The sequence below is a fragment of the Conger conger genome, chromosome 14 (assembly GCF_963514075.1).
Source record: "Conger conger chromosome 14, fConCon1.1, whole genome shotgun sequence".
NCBI lineage: Eukaryota > Metazoa > Chordata > Actinopteri > Anguilliformes > Congridae > Conger > Conger conger.
Window position 1 is genome coordinate 34958617 of NC_083773.1, and position 22873 is coordinate 34981489.

General features: G+C 42.4%; 2 protein-coding genes across 5 annotated transcripts in view; both read right to left on the reverse strand.

Moving 5' to 3' along the window:
• cpne1 (copine I) overlaps positions 1–20821 on the reverse strand; it is a 29402-nt gene extending 8581 nt beyond the window's left edge. The window contains exons 1-8 of one of the 3 annotated variants that reach the window (XM_061220778.1): positions 20725–20821; positions 4664–4795; positions 4269–4448; positions 3913–3987; positions 1375–1446; positions 1059–1142; positions 616–705; positions 98–196 (exon numbers count right to left, since the gene is read on the reverse strand). In XM_061220778.1, coding sequence (XP_061076762.1) covers positions 98–196; positions 616–705; positions 1059–1142; positions 1375–1446; positions 3913–3987; positions 4269–4448; positions 4664–4795 — 732 coding nt within the window. In that variant the 5' untranslated portion in view covers positions 20725–20821. Of the gene's footprint in view, positions 1–97; positions 197–297; positions 394–615; positions 706–1058; positions 1143–1374; positions 1447–3912; positions 3988–4268; positions 4449–4663; positions 4796–5837; positions 5962–20724 lie in introns of those variants that run through there. The other 2 variants (XM_061220780.1, XM_061220779.1) reach the window with 2 other exon arrangements.
• On the reverse strand, positions 10725–20841 carry rbm12 (RNA binding motif protein 12). Of its 2 annotated transcripts, XM_061220776.1 has the most exons (3): positions 20725–20841; positions 17920–18004; positions 10725–14458 (listed from the first exon to the last, which is right to left on the reverse strand). In XM_061220776.1, the coding sequence occupies exon 3, from the start codon at positions 14434–14436 to the stop codon at positions 11758–11760; it is 2679 nt and encodes an 892-aa protein (XP_061076760.1). In that variant the 5' UTR covers positions 14437–14458; positions 17920–18004; positions 20725–20841; the 3' UTR covers positions 10725–11757. The 2 variants fall into 2 exon arrangements, with proteins under 2 accessions (XP_061076760.1, XP_061076761.1); XM_061220777.1 differs by lacking the exon at positions 17920–18004 and having other exon boundaries at positions 20725–20820.
• Between the last annotated feature and the right edge of the window lie 2032 nt (positions 20842–22873).

Genomic DNA, 22873 nt, shown 5'->3' on the forward strand with positions numbered 1-22873 from the left:
TGTGACCGAGAGAATAACATGGAACAGTAAACACAGCAGGACAGCATTCTCATACAGTACACAGACAGGAGGAGGAGGAGGACAAAGTTGGTCTCACCGGTGAGCCGTGGCTGGCTTTCTGCAGCTCAGACATGTTAGTTTCGAAAATACCAATAAGGTCATGAGAACCATCGCTATCATAGTCAGAGCAATGGACCTGGGGGAAGAGCAGAAGGCAGAGACAGAGAGAGAGAGAGAGAGAGAGAGGAGGGGGGTTTAAAGAGGGAGAATCGAGGAGGGTCGGCCGTTCCCACTCACCGAGTGGTGTCCCGCCTCCAACAGCTGTGTGGTGGTGCAAGTAAACTCCCCTATCATATCAGAACTGGTGTCTTCATCCTTATCGTAACATGTAACCTGCCCGTGAGAGACACACAGCGGTCAGCCCCAGGGCGTGGTGCGAAAGGGAACTGATCCTTTTTCGCTTTTTCCCCTTCTCACCGAAATAAACCAGGTCGGACAAAGTCAACTTCCTCTCGAAGGAAGGCCATGCAAATGTCTCCGCCCCGGTTAAGTTAAACAGGACGTGGCGTGAAACCTGTTCTGTGAGGTCAGGCTGAGGAGAGCTGAGGTTCTTACCTTGATGGGCTTGTTCATGTCACTATTGCAGAATGTTTGAAGAGCGACCGTGAACTTTTTCCAGGAAGGGTTTAGATTATTTTTTATCACCTACCAAAGCAAAATATGTACATGACAATGTTAGGTAACGGAATTTTAAACAGAAAAATGTAACAAAGGCTTTAACACAGCTGCAGTTTTAAAAAAGATATATTTCTATGGCTTTTAAGGATTTTTTCCCACAAGACAGTGGTTTATATGTGCAATTCTCTTTAGCTTGTGCTAAACACTTAAATATGGCCTGCAGGCGCTTAGGAATGGCACAGTTATATTATCATTACTTGTTTTTTCAGTATTGTACACAGGCGTGTAATAATTGTTAGGCAGGGCACAATAAGAACAAATATGGACTGAAATTCATAGAGGAAGCAGGGCATGAATAAATATGAATATGAATACTGTACTTCTGTTCTGTGGACCAGCTGCCATTTACCATCGTCCCCTTGCTTAAAGAACTCCAGGAACGGATCGGACTTCCCAAACGTGTCCTACAGACATGAAATAAGGCACTGAACAGCTTACACAAAACAGAGAGCTCACAAATAAAGCCAACACCGTCAATAACAACACTCAAACAGAATTAAAGATGTAAACGCAATGTTTACAGTTCCTTATCTTTGAGGAATTTGAATACATTCACTATTGCGCTATTCAAATGTACTCAAACTTTCAGTTGAGATAACCGGCAGTGCGCAACGGGCACATAAGGCACCTCCTTACCTTCTTATCAAGGTTTCGCGCTTCAACCTCCATCGTGACAGCCCTGTTGTCCTTTATCTCCTCAGCGACAATCTGCAAAACACACAGACCCAACGCTTCAACGATCAACAGACAAGTGAGGGAAATACTAGCCTTCACACACCACATACAACTTCAACATATTATTCACGTTACATTCACAAATTTAGCATGCACCCTTATCTGGAGCAACTTACATAAGTGTGTACAAAATGTTTCGGGAAAAAGAGCTGATGCCTAGTACAAACCTGCATGCCGGTTTTTGCTTCCACCAAATTAAATAACGAAATGAAGTAACAGGCTGTATACCCAAACATTGGTTCACTCATTGATTAGATTAGAGCAACACAGGGAGACAAGAGCAGTCTTTGTTCTTCATCCTCGCAGGGATGATAGTCTGCACAAGGATAGGAATAGGATGGTTCAGCGGGTCAGGAGGTGTCAGGAGGTGAGAGAGTGGTGAGTGGAAGGCGCCAGAAAGCGCACAGCAAGGGGAATGTAGCAACTTCGCTAGTTGGAAAGAGGTCGTGAAAGTTGTGATGGAAAATGACCAACATGCTGGATGTGGTTTGAGCGAGTTCAGAAGGGAGAGGAAAGGCAAAGGAGAGGAAATAGTGGTCAGAGATGCATTCTGTTCTGTGCAAGATGAAATGGAGCTCTCTTTATCGCAAATTCTAGGTCATGACGGCCGCCAGTCTTGTGCGTTGTGTAGGATATGATGTATAAAGGGGAAAATCCAGTCAACTGAAGAATGGAGAGTTTGATACTGAAGTCACCAAGCAATAATATTGAGGTGGCCATCTTCAAAGAGAGAGAGAGAGAAAGATGGAGAGCTGATGAAGCCATTAAGGAAGCCTCCGAGATGCAATTCTGCACTGAGCGGATCGGTGATGGCCACTACACGGCACTTCAAGGATGATGCGTTGGCCTGGGAGAGAGGAAGCGTCGAGCACTGCCAAGACTTGTGCCTGTGCTGCCCCGTCCCACCTCAGGGGTCAGGGGGCCAGAGAGCTGGAAGGATCAATGGCAGCCACAGACTGACACCAAGGCAGATTGGCAGTTCTAGGTCATCCTTATCTAATGTGGAATGCCACTATGTTTTTGTTTTTTTGTAGAATGAGTTTGGAAGGTTTCTGAATAATTCATGAGCGTGTGTAGAGTTATGGAAGGGGGTCCATTTTTTGTTTTCTTTTGTTTTTATAGGACGAGTTGGGAAAAATCATGAATCATTTACAGCGGCCCTGTCGCAGCTTATCTTGAGAGATGTTTAAAACAAATCAGCCGGTTGCCAACACTATTGCCAGTCTTTGCAGCACCTTTTGCAAGGATTCCTCGTCAGAAAATTTCAGTCAAGAACAAATACACGTCTGACAATTAAATTCTCAATTCCTAATCTCCTCATCCCACACACTCCCTCATGAATTGTCCATGAACCTTCCAAAGTCATCCGAAAAAATACTCCCTCTTTAAATCCCTGTGCAGTTAAATGCCTCCAATAATAAGGAAAATGTTCATTTTACAGCTTCTTACTCACAGGAAGCCATATACGAGTGTTCAGTGGAATATATGAGGCAGACACCATTGTCCAACACTGACTTTCCCACTGAATACCTGAGCACTGCGGTCAGTGATAAAAATGTTAAATATATACCAGGAGGAAAGGTTCAAGTCCTCCGTTTATTGGTTTTGTAGCCGAATACCCAAGACATTTTAGACATACCGCCAAAAACAGCAATATGCCGTCAAGCAGGAATGATCAATTCACGGTCCTTGAGTGCAAGAACTGCTGGCTTCCCACACTCACTTTTAAGTCAGGTGTGAAGACAGCCTGACCAATCAGTAGCACTTATTATTCTGTACATTAACGAGGAGAAAAGAAAACAAGGGCTTTAGATTTGAGGGCCACAGCTGATGATACCTGTCTTAAAGATTTTTGTGTTAAAACATTGTTACAAGACTATTGTAAATCCCTTCTGATCATTGAAAAAGCCTCAGAGACATGTTGACTCACCCTCTGCCTGTGTTTATAGTCCTTAAATTTTGGTTTCAAAATATAAAGTTGACGGCCCAACAGTCTGTACCAAAACATTTATTAAATGTACAATAATTCAAGATCATTGGTAGAAAAATAGTTCTAATTGCCACAGCCAATGGTGTTTCAACGTCAGCGCGTTTACAAAGAAGGGGGAGGGATAAACAGTGTTGTGGTTTGAGCGTGTTTGTTGCTGCTATTCCTCTCTTGACCATTCGAAGTCTGAAATTACCCATTGTACCTTTAAAGTCGAAAGGGGCAATGAGATGCTTTTTATTGCACAATGCATAGGTTTAGACACTGCTGGGTCAAAAGAGCGAAAACTGTACTATTGACAAAAGATAACGGATTGTCTTTGTCGCGCAAAGTTTGTATATTGCACAAAAAGGTTTTCTTCCAGCATTCCTAATCATTTACGAAGGAGAATTCTTACTTGGAAAGAATTGACAGCATGTGAGATGGTGAGCAGGGTAGCGCATTTTACTCACTGTGATCGTGCCTTTGCCAGCAGGTTTTCCTTTCTTGAGCTGTAACGGCCTAGTAATCTTCTTACTGGAAACAACCTGGCAGGTCAGAACAAGTCGTTTAGCACACACTATTAAAAACTGGAACCAGTATCTGCGCACTCTGGTTTTATCAGGAGTAGAATTAGAAATGTATATTAAAAAAAACAAGAGAATTTAAATGAAGACCACAGTCACCAAAGTGGGAGCCAAGGCATGTTCAATTTAGAAAAAGTGAAATTACAATGAAAACGGTAAGCTTCATCATGACCGTACAAGATATGCATCTGTGTGCGATGGGAACTGCATTTCAGACCTTGATGCAGCTCTGCTAGTCTCACCTGCCCCAGAGAGCACTCGAAGCCCCCCAGGAAGTCGTCATCACCGAGGTCGACAGACTTGTTGTCGATATCATAGACGCCAAACTTCAGTTTCTGCACCTTCTCAAAGTAGTAATCCACAGAAAGCTTCTTTGAAAACTCAGGGTCCTGGCAGTTGTTGATTCTCTCAGTGCGGCACAACTAGGGGAACACAGGAACAATAAGGACTGGAGTATTGGCACGGGGTGCAGGAGACAAGCTTTTTAGGCATGCACATCAAGGACCAACTCCTAAACATTCCTGAAATGTCTTCAGAGACCACTTGAATTACTTAAATTCAGTAACTGGCATAGTGTCAACACCACCTCATTCTCAACGAGAACCTATTCAGGAGGACAGAACTGGTCTGAGCTTACCTCGGTCCATTTGCCATCTCCGGTGCTTTGGAGCAGAACGCACAGTGGGTCCGACTTTGAACCCACATCTTTATCAATGAGACTGTTGCAAGAGACGGAGAGCTCGACTTTGGTCACACACTGAGCAGCCATCTGAAAAAACAAATAAACAAACAACAAAAATACAGATTAATTAGCAAAGTTAGATATTAGACTTTATGTTTTCGTTTCTTATTTATTTCACGGACCAAGCACAGCGTTAAGTTGTAAAACACAATTCACTGTCCGAGATGAAGGCATTTATACAGAGCCCATTGAACACGGAAGATAGCTGCCAGGCATGAGCAAGTTGATTTCCTAACAAGGTAGAGCTATCTAGCTGAACAAGTGGCAAGTGTAGCGCACAATAGGTTCACAAATATCCATTAAAGTAACTGCATCAACATAAATAAGTATACGCTCCGCAAATTCTTGAAATAACGTATTGTGTAATCTGAAGATGCGGATATCAACGTTCACCGCCCTTCCCGTCGCCCGCTGTGTGAATGAAGAAATCAATTGCAGAATGCCAAACCCACCTAACGTTAATTGACCATTACATTTTAGGAAGTAGTAGTTTCGACGACCTAGCTCACTGTAAACGAACCATTTTACCATCTTGCGGTTTTACCTCTTCGACATTTTAAATGCAATGCTAATAGTGTTAAACTAAGAATGTTAATCAACAAAGATGAATTCACGACATTAAGTTCATTGTGATATACCAAACGGTATTAACGAATTAAAGTAGTGTAACTTCACTTCCGTTACTCAAGTATTAAGATAAAGAAACTAGCACGCTAAATTGGCGAGAAATTGACTTAAAGTACTAGCTTGCTAACGATTTCAATCTTCAGAATCACTGACAGGATTCAGACCGCACAGCTGCATCCATTAGCTGGATGCAACCCTCCATTTTGATGAAGCCAGTAAACACGCTGAATAAAAGCATGGCTTCCCAGTAGTAAAACTTTAGCTATAAACACAATCCAGCTAACTCAGTACGTTACTTGACCACTTGAGTAAACCAAGGCCTGCGAGAAAATACTTAAAGTTAAAGATCAGCGAAAAATCAGCGAAGTTCCGGTGAATGTTCCGGTAGATTGTGAATTAAATAACGTTACATTACTCGTAACAACTATTAGCATAATAATACCTTTCAATCAAATATTAGAAAAAAACAGGATTTTCCAGAAACGAGAAAGTGGTCCGCTTTACAGCACTGCACTGTCGCTGGTGTCTGTTCGTTAGAAAGGTGTGGCAGCTGACCCACCCGTCACAGTAGGCGCTTCGCTATTGGTTACAATGCTAGCCCAAAAACATTTCTATAGGACAGTTTGTAATGTCAATCATAGCATAATCCCACATTGTAGGAAGAAAGGACCGTAGGATGAATATAACATTGCCTGTTGTTGCAATTGTATTGCAAACGATGAATGGACGAAGAAATCTCCCATATCCTTGGGTAGGCTGCTAAATGGAGTGTACTCGCTGGTATTCCGCGTCGAAACAAAGTAAAATTAGCTATCAACTAACCGATTCGAAAGAATGCCGAAGTACAGTAAAAATACCCATACGTCTAGGGAATAATAGCGACAGCTGGAAGAGTGGGTCATAATGTGGCAAATATGCTCTAGTATCAATATCACACAGACAGCACACGAAAACGTTACAAAAGCTACTCGATTTTCAGGTATGTTATGTAGCTAGCGCTAGCAACGTACAACAATGAAGACAAACGCACATTGCAGTTTACGGGAGTGAAAAGGCATGCATGCCAACAAGAATGACGATGCAATGAGTCAATTCTCCAGCGAATAATCTGTATTACCAGTCATCTAAGGGCCTACATGATAGAAAACACATGTGCAGTTAATCATTCCACCAATTCCTGTAGCAATAGGCTACCGTATGTGATAAACTTGAACAACAATTCTAATAACTGGTTAATACCCGATTTCGCTTTTGCAGCTACTCTGCACCGGTATGTTCCTGATGCAGACTGACATTGAATACAAGGAATTCGATTACTACCGTAATCAACACAATGGTATTTATCCGCATTTGCAATCGTAGTGTTATTGCTTTGTGCAATATATTCCAGAAGCGAGCTTTCAATTTGCAGTGAGGATTAAAAGGATAACATGTTAATGCTTTCACACATCTCTTCTGCATACCACGGTTTAAGAAGTTTGAACAAGTATTACTTCGTGCTCGTTGCTACATCACACCATAGGCTGAAAACGGTAAAGTACCGTAGTACCAATAGATAACCACAGAATAACTCGCATGTAAAAAATATATACCAAAGCACAGACCGCAAAGACTATACAATTTCGTGATTGGAGTGTTCCCTCTCACAAGCCTCGCCAACTGCTGCTGTGCACATTCGTTTCAAAACGGTTCCTGGGACACTGCACATTCAACCAAACTCCTCCTTCACACAGCACGTCCAAAACTACTGTCTGCAGGCCCCCATAACTGGTCCAAGGTATGCATTTGCCATTTATTTCCCCTTTAACGTGTTCACTGCCCATGTCACTGATTCAGGAACTGAAGTTTTTCTTTTCTCACACCTTGCCTATGGTGACATATGGCCCTTAAGTGATGGAGATGGAATGACCCCCCCTTAACTGTGAGAACTCACTTCTCCCTGGCCTCAAGACTCACCTTGTAAAATTGTATAAACGTTCCTGCAAGGTGTCCTTAAACTGCTTTAGGGACAAACTGATACACTAACACAGCATTTTAGAAAATTTAAGAACTGGTTGACCTGCATTGTTGCATAAGCTATATACATAAAACTACAGCAAGATGTGCCCTATGTTTTGGTCACTGGAATTATTTATATGGCAATACAAACTAAAATATTTCAACAGTATTCAAATAGTAATACATTGGAGGATTGAACGATATGTTAAATACTTACAAACGCTTCTGACACCATGCCAGCTTTACAACAGCATGCATCACAGCATTTGGGGGATTGAAGTATAAATTAAGAAAATAAACGTGCAACTCCAAAGTATCTTTTACAGTGACATTATGCTTATTCGGCTTACTTGGCTGTGGCTGGAACATTTCCTATGGCCCTGCAGTGAACACTCATAGAAATTGTGGCATAGCTTCCTACATCAGCATTACTACATACTGTAGGTCCTTTGGGTGGAACAGCTTATAATGCTTGTACAGGTTGCTCTTACACCCTGAATGTCAAGAAACCTCCCACTGGAAAGGCAGCAGGTTGTCAGAAACTTTTATAAGCATCTAATATATTACACATAGTACACAAATCACTTCTTGGTCAGTTAAAACACAAAATATTAATACTGAAATCCTGTTTTTTAAATGGAAACCATTTATTAAGAATGCATTAAGAAAATAGGACTCATTTCCTTGAGAGTTCTGCAGTTTAAAAAACACCCAACAAAACCAACACTGCAACAAGGAAAAGGCCAAATGTAAATGAACAGAAATGTGGATCTTTAGCTGTTGCCAATGAAAGAACATTTCAATGTATACATTTATAATGCTTGAACTACTGTCCAACACATGTCACTGAATGCTCAGGCCTTAATGCGCTGCAGGGCATCAAAAACAAAACAATGACACAAAAGGCCTTTAGGCAATAATTAGACCAAGAGCCAACAAATCATAGCACTTTTGAAGTAATTAAAGCGTATGCATTTTGAATGAAAAAAACTTCCAAATACACAACCCACTGTGACAGTCCTGACTCTGTACATTATGCACTGAAGTAAAAAAATAAAGATAAAAGACTTACCTTAAAAGACATCACTTTAACAGGAAAGCAAACAGTGGTTTGTAGGCTCCCATGTCAACAGGCAATGCAATGACTTTATTAATAGCAGTTACCACAATCAAGTGCAATGCTCAATGAGATCAACCGTCACGAAAGAAGCGAAACAAAACAACCAAGATAAAACCGCAGCCACAGTATCTGCAGCGGAATAAAAAGCAAATGAGTGCTTCACCATTTCACTACTGCGGGTCAGGATATAGGCTCAAACATTTAGGCAAAAATATGTACAGTACGCCAGCAGTAGTAGGCCAACAGAAATGTCATGGACAATTGACAACAACCTCAGTGATCCTTGCTCGGACATCCAATCCAATTTATTCAAATCAATCCAGAGGTGTCACTGTTCATTAGGAACCTGCAGGATAAAATGCATTTTAATTCAAGCGTTTGGAGTGTTCTTTGCACAATGTAATGTCTTTAGCACACACCGCTCTGTGCTAAAGTTAATGGTAGAGAATAAATATGGTGAAAATTCAGGCACTCCAGAAGCACACCAAAAAAAACTGAGGCCAGTCTAATAATGTATTTGCCTGTGATCGAAACATTCCAATTTAAAGGGCTGGATCCCAAGAAGACTTCCCTCATTCATGTCATGCAATATAAATTTAGAATGTATAAATCCCCCCTGCTCCAACGGTAAATCGATTATGGCACAATCTTTTTTGTGAACACAACCAACTGCTCTCGGTTAATCACTAGCAAACTTTTTAATCCATTCTTTCCTCCAAAGGGAGACATTATCATTTCAGATTTCCACCCTAAGCTATAGGCTATTGAAAACAACCTTTATGTACACTTCACACACTGTGACCCAAAGCAACTAGCTATAACATTCACAATTTGCCTCCCTGCGAAGTAGACAGTCCACTTCGCAATTTAATCTGAAATCATTCTCCCCAGCAATCTCACTGGCTACTTAAATATGTCAGAAATGTTAATTAACGGTTAGACTTTGGATTCCAAAATGTAAATCGAGTTTACAGCAGCTTTGGATCCAATCTCTTATTGTAATATGCAGGTAAACTGTCAGCCAACTCTGTGTTCTGCTAGGTTCTGTCAACAGCACAAATTGCATCTTTAAACAAAGCAAACTCCCAGAAGGAATATGCTTGCCTTCCGATTCCAGTAATTCAACTCCCTTGCGGTCTACTATGAGCAAACACTGCTTTCACAGCTCATAAGCGGGTGTTTAGATCTCTCCCAAGTTCAGTCCATTTTCACATCATGCATTTCAGTCATTTGGCAAATAATTGTTCTCCTTAATTGCATTTGTTTAGACAGCAAGTGAGCACTCTAAAAGAGTGTTTAATGGATTTCTGAATCTAATAGTTTCATGCTTCGCCTTTTCACTCATTAAAAGTTATTTCCGGGGAAACTGGGTGATGTACAACTCAATTGTATGCATAAACGACGAGGATATAATTTGTGTTGTGCACAGACCTTCTATCTGAATTATCAGGAGCAGCATAAAAACGGCCCTGTTTCCATTTATCAATGAGCATTAGCATTTCAGGCTTTTAACTATTTTTTATTTTAATATGTTGAGTTATTTTGGATGAGAATTAGACAATTGATTGCAATATAATTGATTGGTGTGATGAAGGACAATTTGGATATTTACAGATGATCTGCTGGCTATGCAAAAGCAAGCAGTCAGGGTTTTTCTTTATTTATTATCTTATATTAGAAACATTAGAAATGGTTGTCTCTCTTTGTCTCAAGTGACAGGAATGACTCAGAAATAGGAGGTACAAGGTTTATGCACAACACCGACACTACATATATGGGCCCGTACATATACAGTATACCTATGCATATATCAATGTGACATTTCTAGTAATGCAGCTTTTTGTGGGTGATAAACTGGAGAATTTAAGCAGCCGAGTAAATAGGGGGAGGAGGGTGGACTTGGACTGAGTATAGTATCTGCACCCCAACTACTATGATTTTTTATTTTTTGTTGCCTTCAGCAGTCTAGTAATTCATCTTGCCCATTTAACTGCAAATGTACTCACCAACTGCTCAATGATCACAATTACACAAATGTACAATCAGAATAAAACATGTTCTTGATTCTCGGTAGCGTTCGGTTGCATCATACTTTCACATCTGGTGCATGTATGGGAGACCACATGGAAACCTTGATGCCGACATTTTATTGTTCCTTCCAAAACTATGTAAAACAACACATAATGAAACGCACAAGAGAAACATACAATGTCTTGTTGATTCATTATTTTAGGAATGCCGTTTTATTGACAAAATATGTAAGCTGAACAGTATATACAACTGCAAAATAAAAAAAAAAGCTGGAACGTCACAAAGTCCAAATAAATGAAACATTACAATTGATCTGGATCAACACTACAAAACAGGCCAAATAGCAACCATATCTTAGCAAAACATGACGCATTTTCTGAAGAGACTGTAGTTGGAAAGAGCTTGCAAATACATAATGTGTTAGGCTGCTGCAGCTTCAACAACCTGAGCAGTCTTCTGCTTGATATTGAGAGGAAAGACAGAGAGCACAGAGGTACAGTTGACATCGGCCTTGTGAATCGCAGAAATTTGCATTTCAAAACATTTCTCATACAAGGCAGCATCCGCATTGACATGGCATTTTATTAAGGGAAAGGAAAACAGCATGGACCAAAAACAAAGCAGATGGATGCATTGACCCCCAACATTATGAATGCACACACCAAGAACAGCAGCACTTGGCGAATTTGCGTAATGTACTATAAACCACGGGTGAAGGCAGTATAAACTGAAATCTACAGCAGAAATACAAATACACAGAAACGTCAGAGCATTTGAAAACAGTATCACATGCTTCCCGATAAAAGAAAAAACGTCAGCACAGCTATTACACAGGCAGAATGCACACCTCTGCCACAACCACGCATTCCATTTCCTGGTCTTCACACATGTACAAAACAGCTTCAGCTCTTTACATGATTGGAATCAAGCAAGCTGCCACTCTTTGCTACAAGGAAACCCACACATACCACTGTACTAATCATACCATGCTCTTAAATGAATGCAGTGCCTCATTCCCTTCTCCCCTAATCTACAAACAGCTCGATTACTTTGGTAGGGGGGGGAACTAAATTCATACTACCAATTGGTGTTAGAAAAATGAACATTCTTCCTTCAATGTTAATTTTTCACCTTGGTGTCATTAAAAACATTCAGTACAAGGCAGCACTTATGTTTCACAGGTTTCACTAAGAAGAAACATTGCATGTTGCACCTATCCTAATGTTATTTTTACTTTTCTGGATCCAATTGGCCTGTCATTTAAATCCAGGACTGCAGACATTGCCTCATCGTGCGATTCAAAAGCCACCATTGCCTCCCCAGTGGGCATGCCTTTCTCGCTGTACTGCAGGCAAACAGAACCGGGCAGGACCTGATAACCATAGAAGAAGTCGAGTATTTCGTCTACTGTGACGGTGAACGGCATGTTCTGTATCTTCACTATGGTCGGCCGTGGGTTGCCAGGGCCTCCGCTAATGCCAGACGGCCCTCTCAGGGTGTCGGAGGCGGGGCCGAAACCGGGCTGTGCAGCGCCCGATCGACCCTGCCCCCCTCCCCGGCTCGGGAGGCCGCTGCTCTTTCGGGGCCCGTTGTCGAAAGGCGGGAGTCCCCTCAGGCTCTCCGGCGGACCCCCGACAAACCCGGGAGGACCGTTGTTACTGCCGGGTCCGGGGCGGAACCCCGGGGGCTCCAGCACCGGAGCCGGCAAATGACCGCCCACCATGGGCGGGGGAACGTTCATCGGAACGTCTCCCAGCGCCCCTCCTATCGGGGGCAGGGGAGGAGGGGGACCGCCCAGCCCGTTACCCGGGGGGCTGAACGGGGTAACGAAAGGAGGGCCGTTATTTAAGCTGCCTACGCTGTTTCTGAGGAAGCTGTACTCGTCTCCGGCCATGGCCGGGTAACTGTGCGGCTGAGAGTGGCCTTGGCCATGTACGCTGCCTTGGCCCTTCTGGCCTCTCTTCGCCTGGGGCGGTGGGTTCCTCTCTATGTCTTTCATCTGATCGAACGGAATCAAGTGCACGAAAGCATCTCTCCCGTTCAGTTTCTGCCTGTGCAACCTCTCCGCTTTCATCGCCTCCTCCTCTGATCTGAACTGCACCACAGCCTGCCCTAGACCATTACCGTTGCCGTCGACAAGAACCTTCAGGCTCTCCTCAAACATCTGGATGCCCTCCAGAAACAGACGGACATCTTTCTTGGACACATTGTATGGAATATTTGAAATGTGCGCGCAGGTCCTGGCATTCTTTCCACCACCTTCTATGGAGCTGCCTTTCTGGTCGCCTGGCTGCGAACCCTGCATCCTTTTCCGAATAACATCGATCTTCTCAAACATGCCTTTCTTGGTGATGGGGTGGACCTGTATGAACCGACTACCCATGTACTGCATGTGGCAGCCCAGGGCAACTTTGTAGTCCATTTCGTTCCTAAACTCAACAAAGCCTTCTCCTGTCGCTCTACCATTTGGTCCATATGCTATATAAATGCTGTCCTCAACAATATCCAGGTTCTTAAAAAATTCAAAAATCTGTTTGTTTTCTGCTTCATAGGGCAGTCCTTTCAAATAAACACAGTACTCCTGTTTATGAGGGGAACGGGACCTGGCCCTTTCACGTCCGGAGGGAGACTCTGAACTTGAGCCCCCACGCCGGTGGTGGTCTTGATCAGGGTCGCTGCCGTGTTTAGATGATCCTTGACCTCCAATCATGCCGCTCCCTGCACTGGCCGTTATCCATTGCCTCTCCGTTGCTGGGATCATCTCTACGTACCTCTGGCCCATCATACCGGCACCTCTTTTGAGAGCTTCAAAACTGTCCTGGGGCCCAAAGAACTTAACCAGTGCCCTGCCACTGGTCCTACCCAGGTGGTCCCGAAGAAAGCGGACGGAATCCACCCCCAACCCCTGGAAAAATTCTCTCACATCCATCTCATTCGCTGAAAAAGGCAGGCCCTGGAGTTGAATGAACAGGTCATCTGGATTCATCACAGCTGGCTTCATGTGGGGCTGGAGATTCATTGGACCAAGAGGGTTCATTGGACCGAGGAACATATGGTTTGGGTTTCCCATTGATAAGGGTGGCCCTGAGCCAGCAAGGCCCCCGGCAACAGGACCTACTGGGGGCGGGACCCCTGGGTTAAACGGGGGCAGAGCAGACATGTGGGGCATGTGTGTCATGGGGGGTACAGGGGGCACGGGAGTTAAAGGCGAGACAGTGGGCACTGGAGGCAGAGCGGATACAGGTGGGGGAACTGGCATGGGTGGGATATTGGGCATCGGGGGCATTGGAGACTGCATGGTGGGCAGAGGGGGGATGGGGGGAGGGACAGAGTTCAATGCGGACATTGCGGTGGTCATGGTGGATCCCATGGTAAGGTTAGGGCTGCTGAAGTTGTTGGTAAAGCTTGGGAGCATGTTCCCAATGCCGGGTGTTGCAAAGGTGGATATGCTTTTACTGCTGATGGGCTCGTGCGCAGGGGCAGTTGTGGCAACCGTGGTTGGCGTCGGGCTGCTGAAGCCTTGCATCGTGGTCGGTAAGTTCCCCCTCCCACCCCCGCCCGAACTAGTCGGAGGCCCCGGCCTACCACCATTCCCCGCAGGGCCCTCAAGGTTGCCGGTTTCGAAACGCCTGCGGCTAAGCTCAATCATATTCTGCATTTCAGTCTTGCTACTCAGCAAAAGAGATACTTTAGACCCCTTGATGGTCCCCCCAGTACGCATCATGCCAAGCCTTGCATCTTCATCTGTGGCGAAAACAATAAAAGCCTCACCATGTTCACCCCCTACAATATGCACACCACCATCCGGGATGGTCAATCCAGAGAAGAAATGGCGTATGTCCATGGTCCCCGCCACAATGGGGAGACCCTGCAAGCGGATGACCACAGCCATGCTGAGGCGTACCAACACACACCTGCAGGTAAAAGAAGGTAACGTCTGGGTCAGACGACAGGTTGCAACAAAAACACAAAACACAGAAACATTAAACCACCCCAGACACAACATCTGGCAGGTAGCAAAACAAAAGTGCAAGAGTCCAACAAAATACCCTGTTCAATTAAATCTCAGCAGCCCTTGATCATGTAGAGAAACTGAAAAAACAGGCTTCTACCACAACACACACACACATAATATCTTTATACCTTATAATATTTTACAAAATGTATTTGTTGCCAACTCTCAGGAAAGGGTTTAGATGTCCAAGTTAAAACACATTATTGCTATAAAAACAGCCTACTTCTCTGATGGAATATTCTGTCAAACACTTCTACATGATACTCTTACTGTAGTTTAAGATACAATTGTTGGCAAACTGTTTATGTGTGATATTTTGTGACATTAAATGCATTAATCTCACATTGCGAAATCATGGTCAAAAATGGTATTTCAAATCTAGGCAAGCCCAATGCTTCATATAGAACTGGAGCTAGTGCTGAATTATAACGGTATGTTACTGCTGAGACATCTATTCGTCCACCCATCTGTTACCCAACCCGCTTATTCCAGGTCACAGTCTACATAAAACCAGCAAAATCCCCAGAACATATATTTTTTTAGCATTTTTCCTTTAAAATATTTCCCCCCCAAAAATCAGCTGAACCTACCCCAGTTATAAATTAGCACGCAAATATATGCTACAGCAACATGACCGTACTGTGTAACGTGCTATATTTAAATAAGACTCGCAGGATAAGGAAAAACCAAGGCGTTCAGAAACACATTTTCAGTTTCCGTTAAAAGCTAATCTTCGTTCACGTTTTTTCGTTCTTTGTTTCAGCTTTTGCCTCAAATGTTCAAGCTCCTAAAGCAAATGGGATACAATTTACTACACAGCCGGAACTTCATTTTCAAAGTATCAATGTCCCAGAAATGCCAAGCGTTGCATTTTGGGGTTATTGCCAACACAATACCCTTTCACATTCCCAATTTTAAAAATGCTTTTCTCCTACACTGACAATTCAAAAAATGCTACCTTTGTTTCATTACATTTCATTAAGTTTCCCCGTACTCAAAGGGGTGGCTGTTCAAACTAAAAATCTCAGTCATTCAATACCAAAGAATAAGACACAGAGTTAAGGCATTTAAGCCTGTTCCAGAATGAAAGCACTACCTAGAGCCTGCACCCTGTGAAATGGCAATTACAGTGCGTTTACTCCCAGGGATGAAACAGCAGGAGCCACACCCAACATAGTGTGGAATGCACAACTGCAGAACATTTTTACTACCTGTTGGCTGTACAAGACTATCGAGGCCAATAACCAATAACTTTGATAACGATCAAACTTTTTTAAAATGTATTTCTTTCTCTTTTTAAAAAAAAATTATTATTGGTTCTTTGCACCTATGCCCTTGCGCTCAGAGGACAAGACAACCAAAACTGAATCACTGAGCCATTTAAGGACGTTAAGGATTTTATTAAACATGTGGGGTAATTTGACCCATCCTAGCTACTTGGGTGCAGTGGGCAGCTCAGGACCTGGGAACCAACTCCTTTTCTGAAGGCAGTGCCTTGGTCATGGGCAATGGCAGGAATATATTTACGACGGGTATAATCAGGAGACCAGATAAACAAAGACAATTTTGGCCCAGTCAAAACTGAGGGATATCTCATCTGAAACCACTACAACTGACTGTACCATGTAATACTGTATCATGGCAGTAATATTCAACTCCAATTCCTACAAGCCTGGTTTCACCCTCTAGTGGATATGGAAGTAATTACTCTGATAGATTACTGCTATATTACGCACTGCATTCTGTACGCAACACTGGATCACAATGCCGTTTTCTTGTTTGCCTGTAACTTGCATATCTGAACATTTCCCCTCCCAAAACAGTTTGATGGCTGAAATGAACTCAAATAAAACATTACAGCTGTGCTCACACTCCCATACAGCCCAAGATGCATGCTCAAAGGTGCAAATCACATGCACCCCTCAATTTGGAACAGGACATAAAATGGCCACCAGCTTTCACCTCCCAGAGTGTTTGACAGAGGTCAGCATATCATTCAAAAAGTAGTCACAGAAAACTATACAACAAGCCCTGCACTATCCAATGATCTGGTTAACTAAACAAGCTAAATATACAGAATGACAAAATATCTCATATTTATTCTTTTTCAACTGTGGTGGTTTTTTAAGTACCACTCTGAGTTAACCCACATAATATTATATTTGTCCAGAGTAAAGGCCCACAATTAAAAAGCACCTCCCACAATGCGCAAAGGTGAGAAGGTGTTTGTAATGGAGCCATTTCATTAGGCCAATCAGAGGAATATCAATAGATCAAAATGTGTTCACATTTTATGAAATTGGTTTTAGAAGACCAGACCAGGGATCCTAAACTCCAACCATGGAGGGCTGCAGTGCCCCTTGGTTTTTAATACATTTCAGCAAACACTTAACACAAGTGGCTAAAGTGTCCGTACACACAAATTAGCTATTGAAAGAAAACAGAGCAGGCTTCTATGACTGGAATTTGAAATGGACCTATTCCCTGACATATTGCACTTTCAAAAGGATTACACCAACCCCTGACATTGCAACTGCATTGTCCAACTGACCCTGCTTTCAAGAGATGTATTCCTGACTTGGCGAAACCTACATCACAACCTCGGCCATCCGACTCATTCAAGATCACTTGCTTTATCGTCAGACAATTTAAAGTCGGGAGGTGACTGATTATGTGCCTTCTGTGTGGCTGTGTGTCAGCTCCTGTAGGGCCATTTACCTGGAAGCAATCAATAAGCTAGATACAGCAAGAAATGTTGGGTTATTTCAGAGGGTTTAGAATGCAAATACCACAGGGTACTGAATGCTGTAGTACGGGTTTTTGAAGAACATCAGTGGGTTTTAAAATTCCAGCTGTGGTTCACTCAAATGCTTTACTGTATGAAAGTTCATGCAGAACACGCAAGAGCCAGTATACCACAACTCAGCCAATTTGTGTTGCATCTAGAATTCCGGTTTCCCCGAATGAATCATCCAACATAAGGCAGTAATATGGAACTTGTGCAGACTGCAAATCCGACACCACTAGGAAGCAGGGTGAGAAAGAATTGGCAGGAAGCACAGGACTACAAGTGCAGCTTTTCAGGTACAGCACATTCAGTGCTTATGACAACCTAAGTGCATGAATTCCCAACAGGCTTGACATGTAAAGGCTATTCTAGAAGATTCCTTAAAAGAAAACTAGCATGCAAGGAAAGGGAATGACTACTTTACTAGTACCGGGCAGGGGTGGGTTTTTAACTAGGAAATTACTTCAGATATGATGACAAAAATGGGATAGACCAAAACTGCTCTAAATGAGGATCTAAATCTGAGGGAGTGGCTTCAGTGAGTAACTGTAGACCATTTCATAAACGCTTACCTGTAACAATAAGTGGTGCTTCGTTATAAGTTGCTCAGGGTACCCAAGCCAATCCTGACGGCAAGCAATTAAAACCAACTCTAGACTGTAACAAAAGAATAAATGAAGCAAACATATGAATGCAAGCAGCAGGCAGACAGAAATAGACCCAGTGTGCAGCTTGTAAACGACAAACCATTCTCTGAAAATCAGCCCAAGCACATTTTTGCAGCAGCAAACATAAGGCACGGAAATGCAATACATTAGCATTGCCAAAGGAATCAGTCGAAACTTCAGAATGGCTGGTCGGCAGAGGCCAAAAAACGGGCATGGTAATTCAAATTCAAAACAGAGAGCATGCACCATGGACACATTTAAGTCATCATTTTTCACAGTCGAGGTATCAAGTCTTGGAAAAGCATTTGATAAATCAAAAAACCCAAAACAGCAAAAGAAAGATAACATGCTCTTCAAGACCTTGTGCGGTAAGAGTCATTTCACAGCGACACAGCAGGGATACATACAACACACAGACACGCATACACACACACTTAGTTGCATCTTTGCATGAACAACGGTGCATGACATTTGCAATAGATGTATAAATCAAGGGCAAGCTTTGCATTACTTATGAGAGGAAAATTTAGAATGATGTCATCCCCACGTTGATGTTAACGTTTCTTCACTTTATCAAAACTCAGTACTAATGCCAGAGGGCAAAACAATAGGTTGGACAGGCCTTCACCTCCCACTACTGCATACAATGGAATTTAAAGGAGGAACAATTGTGCAGATGACATCACACACCTGTGATTCCCACAGTAAAAAGTCAGTCAAACGTCAGTGTCATTTTCTTCCTTTATGCTGCTGTATGACAGAAAACCTTTAAACAACATTCCATACCATGAAAATCACTGCATAGGGACTTCAACCTGTTGGAATTAAAATTTCACCTAAGTATCTAATAAAGTAGCAGTCCACTTTTAAGAGGTATGATTCAGAAAACCAGATGTTTCATGCATATGGCTTTTTGAACATGGTCTTTTTGTCACACAACAAACACTCAACATTTGAGAATTTCTAATGATGTCTGCTGAATAAAGGTTAGCGCAAGCCTTTAAAAAATAAAATAATAATAAAAAATAAAATAAAAATTAACCCATTCAGGTCAGTCTAAATGTAAGGATGTACAGCCCCATGGAGGCTCATCATGCGTTTGCAGTGTGAGTTAGACAACTAGAAAATGGATCCTACAGAGCAGGGCATGTGAAACAGCACTCATAAAAATATTTTCTCAAATAAAATGGCTGAGAAAACATGTTGAAGATCTTAGAAGTAGCTATCCAGTCCGATGCCTCAGAATGAAGCACTTTTTCCACCACACAAAGTTCAACTTCAACCCAGCTTCCACCAAGGAAAGGCAGGGCTCAAAATTATCTTTCACAATGGCCTGTTTAACACAGAACATGACAACAGCAAGATACTAATATAAATCTGACAATGGGACAGCAACCCATACCAGGACTTCAACAGCACAATAGTAAAAAATAATTCCAAGTGCAAGAGACAAGCAGTCATTTCGAGTAACATACAAGAAGTACACACAACCTAGTCAAATCCACATCCCAGCAATCACATAATTTCCATGTTTGGTACAAAAACGAACGAGCAGCTTCAGCTTAGGGATCAGGCAAGTTATAAGTCCAGACTCAGCACAGCAGCGTTCTTACGTTGGTCATTCGAGAACGTTCAACGTCTCGTTTCCACCAACTCCCCGCACCGAAGACAATGCCCAAACCAGCGTCTGCAGCGCATCCTCCAAAATCCAACGCATTAAAACCCGTCAGATCTTCAAACAAAATTACAGGTTTCACCAGCAGCATTTCCAAGCGGAAATGCCCAAGTTATTGTGCATGGAATCTTACACAGGTCATCCACATAAACCAGTCGCCTCTGCATCAGCAGCAACATTCACTACAGCACAGCAAATACGTTAGCCATAGGTTCCATCTACACTCACGAGGGACTAATGGTAGCTGGCTATGTAGACTCACGCTTCTGAACCAGACTAAAACTGCAGTCCAAAATGAACCCGAATACCGTAACAAACAGCAAAATGTATCGTGGTTATTTGGAGAGAACAAGATACACATCATACAAGGACAGCTTATTTTATTTTTCATCTAACCAAATAAGACATAGAAAAGGACCTTGCGTGCAATTCAGCGTCACACCAGCAGGTGAGCCAAGACAATAACAAAGTTGAGGTTCAAGCCATTCGATTCAATCATGACAAAGCAACGGCGGCTCATCTCCCATTCTGCTGCCACCCTCAGCCTGTGCGTGCATTTGAAAACATTCACCGCAAACAACTGAGCTCCAAGTATTACATTACTACAGGTTGTTAAAACGAACATCAATCTAGCTAGCGAGAAGCATCACCTCAACAAAAATGGCGCTGATTTTGTCCATTCTGCTTTTCGGGGAAGAAAAAAACAGTAACTAACAACCCGCAATACTACAATCGTTTAGATCCGGTCGTCTAGTCAAATTGCATGCAAGCTGATTCACTTTCTCCCCGAGAACGTAGATTAATAACTAGCAAGCAAAACACAGGACAATTAACCACTCAAAGGCTAGCTAGCATTCAATCGATGTAGGCCAAAAGTCTCTAACTGGCCTGCGTCTCAAATCAAGCAATTCGGGATCTACTACAGCCAGACATTTTACCCATTTGCAAACCAATGTATTGTAACTAAACGTTTTGATGTGCTGTTCTTGCTGTCCCAAATATTTGTGAATTATGTGCTTTTCTTTTGGTCTTACCGAAAATATCTGTACAAAACAGATTTGACTTAATTTTAAGAGGCGATCTCTTGCGCTCCCTCCACTCTTCTTTCTGTGCGCAGCAGTGACACAAAATGTCCGCTACGTACATCATCTTACGTCTGCGTCACTTTACGCCCCCAAATCAAATGACGCAACACAACTGCGGAGGCCAATCGCAGGGGAAGGCGCACTTCATGTTCAAAGAAAATAAACTCGAAACATCACAGGAAATTGTGGGTTATATATGATATTGACTTTTTAAAATGTATCACGTCTCACTCAGTGCTACACGGTCATCCATCCTCAATTATCTGATTCCTTTGTTATAAATGTCATTTAGATAATATCAGTTTTAATATAAGTTTTGCTTACCATTTTTGTCTATTTATGTCTTATTCTATTGAATAAAAAAATTAATAGGGAAGATTGGAGTCTGTTGTGACACGTGGTCGATTGTTAAGCAATGTTTTCTGAGCAAGAAATTGACAGGAAACTGTTCTGTTGAAATCCGAGGTGAAAGAGGATGTGTATGGGGGTGTGCAATGTGATTTACAGCAGGCTGGCTTGTTTCTGATCGGGCAAAAAAACATGAGGTAACAATGGACCCCCTGTCACAACAGACCCCGATCTCCCCTATATAGTGGCTCCACCTGTTGTAAATTGAATTGATTGGACATAGTTTAGAAAGGCTGTGTTTATACATGTGTGTGTATATAAGGACCCACAATTCACACTGCATGTCAGAATAAAGTCCAAGGAACTGTCTGAAGCTGTGATAAAATTGTGGCAAGGCAAAGATTAGGGCAAGGGTATAAAACCTAAAGCTTTGAGTGTACAGAAGAAGTTTGGAACAACCAGGACTCTTCCTAGAGCTGGCCTTTTGGCCAAACTGAGCAACTGGACTAGAAGGGCCTTGGTCAGGGAGGTGACCAAGAACCCAAGGGTCACTCTAAAATAACTTCAGAAGTTGCTGGAAGGACAACCATCTTAGCAGCACACCAGCAATCAGGCCTTCATGGTTACTCTTGAGTAAAATGCATATTATGACAGCTCACTTGGAGTTCTGAGAGCATAAGGAAAAATATTTTTGGGTCTGATGAGACAAAAATTTAAGGCTCTGGGCAGAACTCCAATCACTATGTCTGGCAAACACCTGGCACTGCTCATCTCCTGGCTAATACCCTCCCCATGGTGAAGCCTCATGCAATGGAGGTGCTTCTCAGCAGCAGGGACAGGGAGACTGGTCAGAATTGAGGGATGAATTCAGCCAAATGTAGAGAGGTCCTTGAAAAAATCTGCTGCAGAGCACAAGTGATCTCAGACTTGGGCAACAGTTCATCTTTCAGCACAACAATGACCCGAAGCATACAGACAAGATAACACTGGCGTGGCTTCGGGTCAAGTCTCTGACTGTCCTTGAGTGGCCCAGCCAAAGCCGAGACTTAAACCACATAGAACATCTGAGAGACCTGAAGATGGCAGTTCACAGATGCCAAAGGGGCTTCTACAAAGTACTGAATTAAGGACTTAAATACTTCAATCATATAAATGAGAGATCTAAGTTTTTTCCAAAGTTTTCACCTTGTCATTATGGGTTATTGAGTGTAGATTGAAATGCCATGTATTCATTTAAAATTAAATCTACAACACAATGAAGTGTAGAAAAAGGGGTCTGAGTACTTTATAAGGCTACTGACCTGTGGCTTTATAAAGTATATTTATATACTTTATATCACCTGCTCTCTCAAAATCAGTCATATTGACCCCAAAATGTATTTTGAGTTTTAGAAAGTAACCGAAAGAGGACAAGTAAGCTCTCTAACAACACCAAAGTTACCCATCTCCTCCAGATATCAAGGAAGTTGTGTCCCGTTTCATTTTGAACTAGTCCTATAAAAGTGTCAAGATCTCAAACTATTTACTGCACACACACAAATAATTAAATTACAGAAGAGGCTTGTACCATTCAGAAATTTGAGAGGGAACAAATTTATGTCAGAGCATGTACATGCAGTGTACACAAAACTTACACTAAATTACAAAAGGCCTTATGTTTTTATAGTTTAGCCCTGAATATCTACATTTCTAAGTCAAGATTTAGATATTCACAATCCAGAACTACTTTACATTTGTGCACAAACTTGAT